Raw genomic sequence first — 15,318 nt, 5'->3', positions numbered from 1 at the left:
CCTCTCCCCCCAGCGTTTAACCGTTTAAACATTCTATTTTAGAACATATAAAAAGATTCTTCATTAAATTAATTTTTACATCCCTAGTATAAAGCGGATGTCTGCAGATTTGCAGGACTCTAATCATGTCTCCTATCTGTTTATGATTAATACTTTAGTGATAATACATAAATGAGTTTTGAAGTATTTCATGCATATCACAATTTATATTAAATAGTAATGATGTAAATTGATACTTTTATATTTAATGGAAAATTATATACAGTTTTATAATATTTACATTCCCAAATTTTTGGACTGAATGTGACCATATGTGTGTGTATATGTTTGTGAGTTGCATATGTGATTATACATATAAAAATTAAACTAAGCCATAGTATGATATACAGATATTTTATATAACTTTTTTTCTTGTTTTTTCCCCCAAAGATGGAATCTCTAGAAAATATGGTGAAAATGACTGAAAAACTATTTGATTGTGATAGAGATCAGATGTACTACTACCTGCTAGAATTGTGCAGTAAGTTAACCTGACAGTCTTTGCTTTTGCTCTGTTATACTGTTATTCCAGTGATAGCTTTGTCAGAATTTTAATTATTTTTACAGTATTTGAAAAAGCCTTAAACTGTTTAGAGATAGATGGTAACGGCTTGAACTTGTTTTGGATTTTTCATTTAACCAGTTAAAGCTATATTTCTCAAAAGGGCCAATCTCAGTGTTGATAGTAATGATTCAAAGTCCAGCTCTTGACAGGAATTTTCTGACTTGTTTGCTTTTTTAACTAGCAACTCTGTTTAGGCTATTCAGATAATAAACTTTTCTCTTTTCCTGTCAGTTCCTTCTCTGCAAACCAGAATCTTTCCTTTCGTTCTTAAAATAGTCTTTTGTCACAGATTGAGACTTTTTTTCCTGGCTTGTGAGGTGGTCTGAAAAGTGTCCTTTGTCTCTACTGCCACAGAAACATTTGCTGTGTCAGCTCTCCTAATTTCTTTTTATATCCAAAGAAAAAATGTTGCCATGTTTCAAAACCTCTGACTCCATTTGTCTGAAGTTACATCCATATTTGTAGTAAAAAATAGAACCCATAAAAGTTAGTTTGTTGGCTTTAAAATTATTCAATTTATTCCATTTTTCCATTTCCATTTTTAAGAAAAAAATAAAGAAAATCAAATAAAATACTTGAGAAATGACCTAGGTTTTATGTATCATGGATTCAGTGTATTTGTAACACACTCCAAAGTTTTCCCAATAACTTGTTCATTGCTGTTGCCATGATTTGTGCTTTTTGATGAGTCCTTTGTTTTAGGGAGGCTTTATTTGGGAGGGCGGAGGGAGAAAATGGTTTAAAATGTAGAATTAATTATGTGATCGCTCTAACCATTTAATTTTCAGTCTTCTCTTTGTAGCAGAGATTAGATTCCCATTTTCTTTATATCACACAACATTAATAAAAGTTAGCTCAAATCTGCAGACTGCCCTGAAGCAATTATAACTGGGTGGGATCTATGCCACGCATATAAAGCCCCAGTGTTCAGACTCTGTATGGGTGTGTTGGGGAGGGATAAAACACAACTCTGCTGCAACCCAGGTCTAGGTTGCAAGGTTGCTGCAGAAACCAGCCTGCCGGGGCTTTCCAGCCGTGGTCCATAATAGGCATTGCACTCCCTTTGTAACTGCTGCTCAGTTTACTGTGTCAGTTTACTGGATCAGTAGACTCTCTCTGTTACTCCACCTTCATGCCCAACTATGTGGGATTAGCCTGTGTACTAACTCCATGGCACATAGGGGTATACAACCACTCCACCAATATAGCCTCCACACAGTAGCTATATAGGGCAAAAGTGGTGTAGAGGACCTTGTGGTGACCCTCCATTCCATGAGTGAATTTCATCCAGTGTGATTGGCCTCTATTCCGTTGGCAAATTTACTACTTTTTGGTTTTAAAATAATTTGAAGAGGAAAAACCCCATGCTAATTTCTGTTAAATTCTTTGTAGTTGGTATAGACATAAAGTTTCTGTAGCTTGGTTTGTTTGGTTGAAAGATTATAAAAATTTCCATTAATCCCTAACAAGCCTCTGCATAGTTGGTATGTATCTCTTGTGATATCTAAGTGGGATTTTTAAATAATTCCATAGCCCAAAACCCATTCCATAAATCCAGCAATCTTAAAACTGATTTTTCAATGTAATTGGTAGAGGCTTTTCTCTGTCTATAAAAGGGTCAAAAGATACTCCAATAAAAATGTGATCTTTTGAAAAAGTTATTTGGTAATCTACTGAAATTAAGTATCCTGATAAAACCTCCAGAATCATTTGTAATCCACTAGAGATTATATTGACTAGCAGTGTATTGGAAACCTTTTTTTGGGAGGTGAAGTATTTTGCTGAATCAGGTGTTTCTGCTGGCAATATCAGATCTCTGAAACAAAGTTTTCATTTTCTTCACTGCTTCTCCTCTCCCCACTTTTCAGGACATTTAATTAAAAAAAAAACCCTTTATAAGATCAGGGGATGGAAGAAATTTGGTTATTGTGACTAAATTAAACTGAGTATCATCATTATCGGAGGAATTCCATTATATAAGAATATAAGAATAATTTCTATATTATCTGAACAATATTATGGAAAGTTCTGAGACAACCTTCAGGAAAGAGCGTTTTTCCTCAGAATGCCTTCAGCAGGTCCTCAACACCTTTCATAAACTTCCTGGGTGCACGTTTCCATGTACCTATACAACTGATGTACACACACTGTTGTGATTTGCATTGTCACTTTGTGCATATGAAATACTTCTCTGTACACTAAAAGAGCATTATCATATTTTTATTGAGTTTGTGTCTAATGGTGGGTCACTAGAGACTAGAAGATACATGTGTAGTTTTAATACTTGGATGGTCAGTTAATAGTCAATTTCATGATAGACAAAAATTTGCAAATGTATAAAGTTTGTAAAGTCACATTATACTGTGGTTGTTCTTGCTACAGCCTTTGCAAAATGTAGTGTGTATATAATTTCTTAAGAATTTGCTTTGAAATAACAGATTTTCAGGAATGATTTACATTAACATTGATTTTGCTATTCAATACAGGAAAAATTCATTCCCAGAAATTATACCATACTTTCAAACATGCTGCTCATTCTGGTTATCTGGAAGCTTTGGTTACCTGTATTTCATATTCTAGAGATTAGATACTGGACAGTGTGTTTGTATCCGAACATTACAAAGTTAGTATTATAAAAATCAGCTAAAAACTTCAGGAAATATCAAGTAAAATCTGATGGCATGGCTATTTATTAAGAAACCTTTACAACACTTAGTTCTAATCGTGCAAGGGAAGATTTACCACTAAGGCTTGAAGTAATGACACATTATTTAACAAATGTGCAGGGTTTTAGGGTTTTTTCCCCCTAAGAATGTAAGCCACATCCAACAGTTCTGTGTACCAAGGAAAATTTAGCCTGGAGAAATCCACTGACATGAAAACACAAACATCTGAGAAGATAACCACAGTGTAGCCTTTCTTTATTAGAACTGGAGATGGTGAATTATTACTCAGATTAAGTAGTAATCTTTCCGGACACTATTAGAAAACCAACTTCTCACATCGTACAGCAAGAAGGTAGGATGTTTCCTGTCCTGATTAAACTTCTTGCAAGCAGAAGAGATGAACAATCCAACAGAAAAATAGCTAAAAGCCTATTGTACATCTTTCCTCCGTGCCTTTAATACCATTCATTTTCTCAGCAGCCTCAAGAAGCTTCAAAACCAAGCTATATTTGTGTTTCCAATCTGGCTTTATAAACACTGGTTCACCATAATAAAGCAACTGGGCCTAAAAAACAATCTTGCTTCAACAGGAGGGAGTCCTCCTATTTCCTAACAAGCAACCTGTCCCCCTCCAAGAGTTACTCAGTCTGACAGCATGTCTGCTGAGAGAAGAAATCTAAACGGATATAATTTATCAAACTCTGTCACACAAATTCTTCAGTCAGCAAGAAAAGATGCAACAAATTCCATCTACTCAAATAAATGGAAAAGGTTTGCAGTTTTCTGTCACCATAAAAGACAAAAACCATGCACTTGCCTGCTTTCAACCATTTGAGATCATGTATCAAAACTGTTCCACACAGGAGTATGATTGAAAGTTCTCATAGAATACATAGGCCATAATTCTGCATCTGCTTTCACGTTTTAAGTATAGCTAAATTAGTAACCCTCAGTCTAATCTAAAATGTGATCCTGGGTATAAAAAAAACCTGTAATTATGTAGAACCAACAGATGACAAAGCTGTTGAAAGCAGATTTCTTAAACATCTGTCTGAACTTTTGAAATCATCTATCCCTAAAAATCTATCTTCAGCTTTTGACAATTTCAGATAACAAATATGTGTATGTGGGACACTCAAAATCAAAAATGCTTTTGTCACTGAGTAATCCTCTCTCTGTTCATAAGAGTATATACCTTTATTTTCTGGAGATCAACATTGCTTGGAACCATGATTTCACCAGAAGCTGACCCTGAAGAAGGAAGCTATTCTAAATTTTGTTGTTCTTGCGAAGAGACTGCTGAAAGTCCTTACAGTCTAACGTATTCAGTATACTTAGTTTTGAATTAACCTCTGAATTATTTTGTGATACTGCTTAGTCTACATTGTGTGCAGAAATACACCTTGGCAATTAGGAGTAATCTGTGAAATCTTTTTTTACACTTTAGGGTAAACGATTGCAAACTTAAATAAAGGCTTGTTTTATTTCTTGTGCTGCATAGCGCAGTACTTATAACTGGATCTGTCACTAAGAGCTAATATCACTATTGTTATAATTTGTTATCTTTACACAAGATTGAGAATGCTTTCCTAGCTAAATTTTCTAAAATAAAGAACAGTCTGACTATGAATCATTGTTGCACTTACGAATTATTTCTGGAGCTACAGCAGTGTGTACAATTTAGATTGTAATATAGTTTCCTTTTATAAACTCAGTTTTGATCCTCTCTAACTTTCTGAAAAACTCTACATTCCACCCGAGACTTATCTTCTCTAGTCTCTAACAAAAGAAGAATTTTGGAGTATATCTTGAGAAAAAAGAGACATTTCTCTTTTAGGTTAAGTTAGGTGTGCACGCACTTCATATGCACAGGACTGGAGTCTTTTGAATAGTAGTGTCCATTGAGCTGTACCTGTGCCACACATGTTCTTGTGCTCTGCTCTCTCCTCCTTGAAGAAGAAGAAAAGATTACTCACCTTGTGCTTGTGGTTCTTTGAGATTTGTCTCTGTGGGTGTTTCACTACCTGCCCTCCGTCCCCTCTGCTTCAGACTGTTCTTGTTGGACGTTTAACTAGAGAAGAAGCTGAAGGCAGTTCGCCTGCTCAGTCCTTTATACCCTGGGAGCGTGGCATGAGGTTGCATAGCGCACATATGCGGGCCGAATGGACACTTCTAACAGAAAATTTCCAGTCAAGGGCTTGAGAGGCAGATGCACACCTGAAGTGGAGCACCCATAGGAAAACAAATCTCGGAAGTTACTGCACAGGGTGAGTAACTTTTTCTTACAAAGAGAGAGCTGACAAGCTGTTTGACATTTTACACAGCTCCCCAAGCCAGGATACTCCTCCTGGGTATTCTGGACCCAGCAAAGACATTATGGCGGATACCTGCTCTTTTCCTCCCACAGTCAAAAGAGCAGAGAAATGTCACCAGATGACATAGAATGGACTTGAACAGTTCTTCAAACACCCAGTATCCGGCTCCCTGGCAGTGTCTGCTGTCCATGAAGAGTGAAACAGGTGAAGAGTGCCCCCCAAGAAAAGGATCCTTGGAGTTATTACAACTCTGTATCGTCAATTACCTGGCCATCTTTACCATGAATAATTACTTGATGTGAGACCGAGTTGACCTTGTTTTGTCTCCAGACTCCCATAAGAGACCAAGGAGTTGCTCACAGTTATCATTAAGGAGAGTCTGTTTGTGACCAGAACATCCTTCCAAGAAGATACAGATGTGGTGTTCACGACAGCAAGCTGTGTAGGATTTCATGGCTGCAAGTCTTAGGCATTCCCAAAGAGGTACAACAGACAATTGAAGATTCACTGTTCAAAGGAATAAAATTGTTTAGCAAGTGCACTGAAGATGCACTGCACTCCCTGAAGAATTTGAGGGCCATGCTATGTTCTCTGGGCATCTATACATCTGCCTCGAACTGCAAGATGTTCAAATATCAGGGTGAACGTAGGTAAAGAGCACCTTCCTATTAACAAAACAGGCTGTTTGAATACTCATATGGGAAGAGGCTGAGATATTTCATGTAGAGGTCCTCACTGTCCTCCAGCATTTGTCAATGCCCCTGTTTCTACGCATCAGGTTTGATATGCAGGTTTAGAGCTATGCTCATATCTGTCAAGGGTGGACCCCCTACCTTTTGGATGCAGTCTTGTCCCATACCACTGAATTTGGTCAGTCATGAAAGACAGGTAGCTACTAGAAGTTACCTTGGGTACCCTGTCCAGTTCCAGTCTTTACCCCCTACACACACTCCTTCCCAGTCCCTCTTTAGGGTCAGCTCAAACAAGTGGCTTCTCTGCTTTGCTAAAAGTCGTAAAGGAGTTGTCTCTGGAGTACAATGGAAGAGTCTTCTACTTCTGAATGTGGCTGGCCTTTGTAGTCACCATTTCCTCAGTTCTGGAATTAGTTCCAGCTTGTAGCTAATCACAGTGTGGTGGCTGTGAGGAAAAGATTATTCTTATAGCTACAGAAATCCTTCTGTTCAAGTTCCTCTTTCCACAGTTCCTGGGAAATAGCTTTCCCATCATTTTGTTCTAGCCCTTAGCACTCCTTTGGAAGGTTGTGGCATAAATGGGCATTCCGAGCACTCTGGAGTCCTAGTCCAGTAAATGGAATGCACACACCAGTTGTAGTCTCTTCATTTCATACCTTCAGAAGTGCCAAAGCCTTAGGGCTGCAAAGTTGCTGCAGGCAAGATGTTGAAATCCTGCAGTTAGTATCTGCAAAACTTTTGACAAAAGCCCCTGCGGGCATTGGGGAAATAGTATGAGAGCCTCATCTGAGGAATATTTGCAAAGTAAGTTTCTGTTCCTCTGAGGAGTCATTCTCCGTTTACAAAGCTCTTGCTTTATTGGGGGAAGAGGGGAGCAAGACTTTCAATTCCTGCTTATTTTTCTACTATAACAATAACTAAAGCTCTGATCAGTCTTCCTCCTCTCCCCTCCTCCATTTCTGAGATTCAGTAATCACTACTTCCCATTAATGGTGAACGAGGAAAGAAATGATGAATGAACAAAGAAATGATCAGGTAAAACATTTCTCATTCTGTTAACAGCTTCTCTCCTCATTTAATCCTCCCTGGTACTTTGATAAATGACCAGAATACAAATAGATTTTTTTCTCTAAAGGGAGACTTGTATATAACTGTCTTAAGGTTAATTAATGTATTATATCAGATTGTTCTCTTAATGCTAATAATTGGTTGCTGGAGTGTTTCTAAAGCTTTGGAAAAACTTTTCTGGTGGCCTAAGCTGAAGAGCGGAGCTTAGTTCTGGAGCCTATAGCAACAACATTGGACTGCCTCCAAAGTACATAGGTGGGGAGCATTAACTTGTTAGTGATGAATGGGCAGAGAATTATAAGGTAAAGCATTTCTCATTCATTCAGTTCCATCACAGCCCACTTGGCAGCAATCTGCATATGTTCCACCTGCTCAGTCTTGTTCAGTCTTCTCGTATCTCATAGTATCTAGATTGCTGAAGGGATTATTGCATACTTGCTCACCTGTCCAACCTTTTATAATTTTCTTTCAAGCCACTTTCAGAATGTTGCTTGCACTATCTTACCCTCAAGTATCTTAACCATACTCAAGAAAGAACATTACATACCTTACAGTAGCTGTGGTTCTTTGAGATGATGATGTCAGCGCAGATTCCATTACCCACTCTTCATCCCAACTTTTCAGAGTCCTCCATATCTAGGATTCTAATTTAGCTGGGAAAGTGTGGCTTCTTTGTCTTTTTATGCCCTCACCGGGGGCGAACAGGATGATAGGACTTGCATGGCACAGGCATAACCCACCATACTGTTGTTCAAAAGATTCCAGTCACCCACACAAGGCACATGCATACCTAACATGGGATCCACACACTGCTGACAGCATTTTGAAGAACCACAGTTCCTATCAAGGTAACTAACTTTGTTTGTTTGTTTTGAGATGTGGGATTTAGGAAAAGGTATTTTTTCCCTGTGAAAGTGTGTGTTAACGTTTTTGTACAGTCATGTTTAAAAGCTAGAAACTCATTCACTGTTCTCAACGGGAACTAGTGCACAGGGACTATAAATTGGGTAGAAAATTTTGGATTTGTTCCTTTTTAAAAATTTTAACCTCAGAGTTCCCTTGGGATTCTACAGATATGCATGTCTTCTTAAGGAGCTCTTATTTTACTGATACAGAAGCTTCAAAGCTTCTAAATTCCTTTGGAAATGCTCTTCCTCAAGGAGCCTAGAAGTTCCTGTGAGAGAGTTTGTAAATTCTCTGAATTAAGTTGCTTTTTATCCATTGGAATCTCCACCAAATTTTTAATACAGCAAATTCTGCAGAGAACTGTTTGTCAGAGTCTTCAGAGAAATTGTTAAGACACCTCAAAATCTATAGTGGGGGTTAAAGGGAAAACATCAATGTAAAAATCACACTTCTGTCTGAACCGATTTTACATATTGTGATTTCTTTTCAGTTTGCTTACTTTATGCATTTGAGAAGATTTTGTGTGGTCAGCTTCTGTTTCCTGTGTATACCCAGTGTCCAATATTTTCTGTATGTTGTAACAATGAAAAGAAACATTTTTAAAAATGGGGGAATGTGATTAAAATATTACAAAAACTGGCCCAAGGTCTCAGAAGGGAGGGATAGATCCTGTCTTTGTGGTCAACTCTTTTTTAAATTGACTAGATTTCAAGTTAAGTACCCTGTTAATTATAATGTGGAGCAAATATAATTCACACGATGAGCTCAAGAAACATTTGCTAAATTATCAACACAATTATCCAAACTTGAATGGGACATTTCCAGTTAAGTCTTTTAAGAGTTACTTTGGGAAATATATTCTGTAAACAAAAAGTAGCTGAATGTGGAAGTTCAAAAATTATTAGAAGTCAAGAATTCATTTTATCTCAATACTTTCTTTATTGCATCATAGCTAGAGAAATTTTAAAGAGAAATAGCATGTTCTTAGTCCGTAATCTTTTATCACTTGTAAAGTTTCCCAGTGTTTCATAGTTAAAATCTAGGGTCCTGGTTTTCCAAACACTTAGGCACATTACAAACCGGAAGTCGGTCGGATTACTTGTACGTGTAAAGTGAAGGCATGTACTTAAGCATCCTGGTAAATCAAATTGATTTATTTTTTTAATGTGGGTGCTTCTAAGAATAACAGAACTTTTCCTATGTATTTAATTCTTGATTTCACTTACTTTTTCCAAATATTACAGCTTTTCACTGACAGGCAGGATTAGTATTTGGATACGTATTGGATTTGAGAACTGAATCTTGTCTTTCAGATATCAATAATGACTGGCAAAAAGCTGATGCAGTTTGGACTAAAATACAGGAGGAAAATGTTATTCCTCGCGAGAAAACTTTAAGGTTACTGGCTACTATTCTTAAGCAGAATGACCAAGAAATACCATTTGAGGTGCCTGAGGTAATTTGGGTTTAACTTTACGTATAAGTGCAACATCGTGTTCCTTTTGTTTGAACTGTGCTTTTTTTCATGTGTCTCTTCATGTTGGGTGCTTTATTAAACCATTTACTTTGTTTTAAAGATTTGGTATGAAGACAAAGTAAAATCAGCCCCTTTTTCAGAAGAGGACTCTGAGAACAAAATATTGAAGCTCTGTAAGAAAGGCATGGTTGAAGGTAAACTGAAAACACATCTTTTCTTTGGTTTTAAAAAAGCAGCGTTCTATTAATCAACAAAAGTAACCAGTGCTCTCAAAAACTTAATGCAGTACTAGAGTCTAGAATCCAGAGTTTAAAATTACAGCAATGTTTTTGGAATCTTTGCCAGGCAGGTGAATGCTGGGTGCAGCATCCAGTTGTTCTGGAGTATCCTTTTGTGTAGCTCTGATTTCTGAGTTATTTTGTCAGATGTATTGATCAAATATCAAAGAATAACAATTTATATTGAGATCAGTGTTACACCATCTTTCATTGTCACAAGCTCTAGGGGTGAGGTCACACAGGTAGCACTGATAGCTGTCCAAACATCTAAGTTTATTTTAAAAGAAAAAAGTATAGGACAGGAGAATTTATCAGTAACTAGTTGAATACGTAGTATTGTTGTATGTGGGTTCATTTTCATATATACTGTATATTCTCATATATCAAGTATGAATTCGAGGCTGTATTATCTGTGTATATAGCATTGGTGAGACCATTACTGGACTACTGTGTCCATTTCTGGTGTTCACACTTTGATAACTAGGAAAGGGCTCAGAAAAGACCTATGAGAATGATTTGAAAATGTGCCTTACAGGCAAATTTAAAGAGCACAATCTATTTAGTTCATCCAAGAGAAGATAGGTAGCCGCAGCTGGGCTCAGGTCCCCACAAGCAGAGGGAGGCGCGGATCCCAGCGTGGGAGGCCAAGCCACAGTGGGGAGGTGCAAATCCCGGCTTGGGAGGCGAGTCACAGCTGGGCTCGGCTCCCTGAGCGGGGAGGGGTAGCTGCAGCTGGGCGTGGCTCCCCGCGGCCTGGGGGAGATGCATGAGGCCTTGCAGCTGCACTCAGCTCAGCTCCCCACTAGTCAGAGCTGCCCAGCTACCACTGCAGCTTGGCAGTGAGGAGTCTCCCCAGCATTTAACCATTCTAAAAATAGAATGTTTAAACATTTAAATGGATTTTTAATTAAGCTAATTTTTACATCCCTACTCCCTACCATAATTATCCTATGGATCTTCAGGGAAGGCAATCCCTAGTCCGATGGAGGGTTGTCCCCTCCACTGATCTAATACTTCCTGCTTTGCAGTATCGGTGCTGCCAAGAAACAGGTGTATTTCCCACCTTTTCGAAAGCCCATTCTGTGCTACAAAGTAGCATTAACCTATGCTTGGATATCTGCCGCCAGATGTGGAAAGCAGGAATGCAATTGAGTGTAGTTATTCCAGGCTGCCATTCCTTTCCAAGGGTTGTCTGAAGAATCCCAAGCAGGGAAGACAGTGAAGCTGAACTGGCCCTCTCCTTTTCTTTCTCTTCAGTGCTCTTCAGGGGAAACGTGTCTGATATAGGTTTCTGTCACTTAAGTCAGAGAAGTGACTGGGCCTTAGCTTTTAAATACCATTTGCATTCCTTCTTTTCTTTGCCTACACACACATGACTGGTGGTCATCTGACACAGGAGCTGACTAGAAAAATTCAACTGGTTGGGTGAAAGATGCCAGCTCCATTTAGTGTATAATTTGTTGGATGATTAAGTCTTACAGATATGTTCTCTTGGAGGTCTATGCCAGCATTAAACTGTGCACGTTGGAACTGCAGACACCTACATCTTTTTCGTGTCTCAGAAATGAGACAACATATGCTATAATCTGCCACAGACTTGTTTTGCTATTACTGGAGAATCTGGCATTTAAAGCACCATCGAACTCCAGAAGCCCTGATTAGGGGTGATGCTAAGTCTGCATGTATTGAATACACATATGTAAGCATATATCATACTTAACATGTGCACTCTTATATTTTGTATGCGTATCACACTAATGGTAATCTTGGTATATTATGACAGATTTGAGAGCTTCTTCAGAATGTTAATTTTCATATCAGTAAATTTTGGGGATCAAAAAACAAGCTTGAAAATGGATATACCTTAGAACAATCAGGTTCTGAAAATAGAACTAATTAATTTTTCTTTAGAAAGTGTTGGGGAATAGATAATATTGATTTAATGCCCTGGAATACCAGAAATGAGAGCATTGAAATGGGGAGGGAACAAAATCACAAAAAATGTACACGTATTTATGAAGATGGTTTGTAATATTGTAATGTTTGTAATGATGGTTGGTAAGTAATTTCCTGAGGTAGGTTCACATTTCTAAGATTTAAAGTTAAAACAAAAAAAAGAAAAGAAAACTTTGCCATTTTATTATTGATAGTGCTTAAGCATTTTGAAACTGAATTTACTGGTAGATTTCTGTTGCACATCCTGCTGTTACATTCTATAGTGCTTCTGACTTGCCAGATACTAAAAATGAGAATTTTGTAGGAAAATATTTTGCTGAAAATACTGTGTAATGGGGTGTGTGTGTGTGTGGGGGGGGGGGGGGGGGGGTGTTTAAAAACCTATTAAAAAATTCACTTGTCAACTTCACGTAAACAATGTAGTGTAATTTTGATATGAATACAATAGAATATTGTATAATTTTGTATCAGTACTTCACCTTTTTCTAATAAAAAAAAGTTAACTTAATCAGTTTAGAATATTAGTTATATAATTAGATTAATTTGTTAGCAGGGGGCTGTTTTGAAAGTCCATTCTTCGATGTTTTTTATTTATGCAAAACAATATATTCATTTTACTGACTTGACTCCACATTGTTATAACTGAGCCTTTTGGGTAGTGTTTGCATTTGTCCAAGCAATGAAAATTGCTGAACCAAATGTTACTGTTATAAGAATTGAGATTTTGTGTTGGCAAGTTGTCACATTTCTAACAGCTCTCTCTACTTAAAGTGGCTAATACAACATGATATGATTTTAATGCCAGAAACTCTTTTGAATGCTAATATATTTGGGTAATTTGAGTACAACTTCTCACAAAAAGATGGCAGTTTGAGAAATAATAAACTGATAATCCCTGTTTAGGAATATGGTCTCCATTTGAGAATCCTTTAGTCAGCTTTAGGAGTTGATGTAAGATAATGCCACTTTGTTTTCAAAAGGTAAGCAGTTGGAGCAATTATTGAATATTATGCCATTTGGGAGAAAAATTAAAATACCATTAAAATACCATTCACCATTTGTGGGTGAATGATGTGGTCACACTCCCATGAGTTGTCCTGATATTCCATTCAGCAGTAGGCAGTGTTGCTCATACTGTACACCTCCAGGAATGACTGACATGCAAACATAGGATTCTGCTATTGACATCTAGGGAGCCAGGATTTTATCCATAGTATATTGCGTGTACAGTTAATACGTCTTGGCAGCCACTTCAGGCAACAAAAGCAATTGAGACCTTATGGTGCATCTAGCATCTCATCCAAAAGGTTTAGATTGGACAGTAAAAGCAAGCATATTTGCATTATATTCTTGAAATAATTCAGATTGAAGAGAAAGAGAATAAACTTTTTTTTTTTACTGTGCTAACTTTAAATTCTTGTTTGGTATTTGAATAATTTGTACATTGTTTCTCTGTTCACTAACCTTTAAAACTCCTTTTGCCGAACCTAATAGATCCTACAGTGAGTGTTTTGCCATAGAAATTGTGAGAAAGGGGAAAGTGGGGTGCATTCTTCTAGTAGTTTCCTGTTTAGAACTTCACTATGCAGAAACCCACCTGCAGGGCCATTTGGTTGAATGAAGGAGTTTTGAACTTCCTTTGTCTTGAATAGCATAAGGAAAAGCACAGTTAAATATTTTGCTTGCATTACAGTGACAGACATTTATACTTAGCAACTGTACTGTAAACACAGCCATTGTACTTGAAGTTGGGTAGAGGAAAAGTAGATATCCTCTTCTGGTGTATGCCAGTGCTGCTCAGTGCAAGAATGTGCTTTTAAGTGTTTTCCAACACTAGTCAGAGTTCTTTGCACTTGTGTATTACATGATGCTTCGTTATCATAGGTAAACAACCTTATTTCATGGAATGAACTTTACTAGTTTACAGGTGCTTTAGTCACTTGCATAGTTGAAAAACTTGAGTTAAAAAATATTCAGTGAAAAGTGAATACCTTTTGTAAATGCTAGCAATTAAAATGTGTGTGGCACACAAGTGGGCAAAAGAACTCTGTAAATTGTGACAGGCAGCACAGTATGTCGGGCCTATTAGATGATTTTGGAATCCTACCACAAACTACTTGAGTATTTTTTCCTCTCCTTTTATTTGAGTATTGATCCATAGGATGGTGATATAATTAAGTATTGTAATTTCAGATTTATGTCATAACACATATAGTGGCTGTTTGAATTTTTACCCTAGGATCTTTTTATATCTGTGTTCATATACACAGGCCAGGGGGCTGAAGCCCCAGCCAGGAGCCCCAAACCAGGCATGTGCTCCGAGGGGGGCTGAAGGTAGGGGGGTCACGATTTTTCTAGTGGGTGGGGATTTTTAAGTCCGAACAGGGTCGCTAGCACAAAAAGTTTCAAGGAATACTGGGCTAGCTCATGTACAGCTTTTTCATGAGACATGTAAACATGCCCTTAGAGTCAAGCTATATCCCATGGTTCAGATCGGAAGGTACAGTAACACTTGAAGTCTTGAGAATGTGCGTTGAGAATTTGTCAGGATGTGCCCTGACGTTTCCTTTGTTCGTGTTGTATTTCTTTTGAGGTTAAAATTCAAATACAAATTACTTTCCCCTTCACACCAAAGATATGAGCCAAAAGTATTTTTTTCAGATTTGATACATGTTAAATGTTTAGTGATATTCTTCTTTATTATTAAAAAGCTGTTCTGAATATTAGTATAGCTTAAAGTTTGAGTTTATAGTTTTCACATTTCAGTATGTATAGCTTGCAGCTGCAAAGTTCCACCTGTTAAAAAAGCTTTTTGTTCATTGCAATTTTCTAGTGTTCACTGGAGTCTGGATAACAGTTTGAGCTGGATGTTTAAAAGCTGCATAATCTTGTTTCAAAAAGTAAATGACTGAAAAGTGTGGTTACCTTTTTTTTTGGTAACGTCTTTTCATACACTGACAGTTATTGTGAATGTGTGAAATAAAACTGTTAATCAGTCAAACAAATGCAGCTTAGTTTACTTGTTAAATATCCGTATATTTGTAAATTGTATGTTTTTGTATAAATCTTGTCGTAGCCAAACAGTTTGATCTTCCAGTAGTGGAATCGTTGCCTATATTTGCTGAATGCTGTTGTGATGATGCGCCAAACATTGTAACCATCTACCCCAGAATTAGTTGTTGCTTTAAAAATCATTAGATCTCCGTTTCTTATAACCAGTTGTATGGTGTATGATGTTTGCTTTAAAAGAACTCTGGGAAGGGGATTCAAACACTGTTCTGGAGTTAGCTTTCACTCAGTGGTTTTTTGAGGGTGGGCAAAAATGTAACTTATCTGGATTTTAGAAGAACCAACGT

At 37.3% G+C, this 15,318-nt stretch overlaps 1 protein-coding gene across 1 annotated transcript in view; it reads left to right on the top strand.

Annotated features, from left to right (window-relative positions):
* LRPPRC (leucine rich pentatricopeptide repeat containing) overlaps nucleotides 1-15,318 on the top strand; it is a 155,128-nt gene that overhangs the window by 116,955 nt on the left and 22,855 nt on the right. Inside the window, exons 27-29 of the mRNA XM_067565070.1 lie at nucleotides 430-520; nucleotides 9,565-9,707; nucleotides 9,829-9,922. Of these exons, the coding sequence (XP_067421171.1) occupies nucleotides 430-520; nucleotides 9,565-9,707; nucleotides 9,829-9,922 (328 nt within the window). The remainder of the gene's footprint in view (nucleotides 1-429; nucleotides 521-9,564; nucleotides 9,708-9,828; nucleotides 9,923-15,318) is intronic.

Source organism: Emydura macquarii, unplaced genomic scaffold (assembly GCF_026122565.2).
Source record: "Emydura macquarii macquarii isolate MOO-44397 ecotype Brisbane River unplaced genomic scaffold, CSIRO-AGI_Emac_v2 contig_2676, whole genome shotgun sequence".
In the NCBI taxonomy this organism is placed as follows: domain Eukaryota; kingdom Metazoa; phylum Chordata; order Testudines; family Chelidae; genus Emydura; species Emydura macquarii.
Note: the sequence above shows the minus strand (reverse complement) of the source record. Positions and strands in the feature narration are given on the sequence as shown.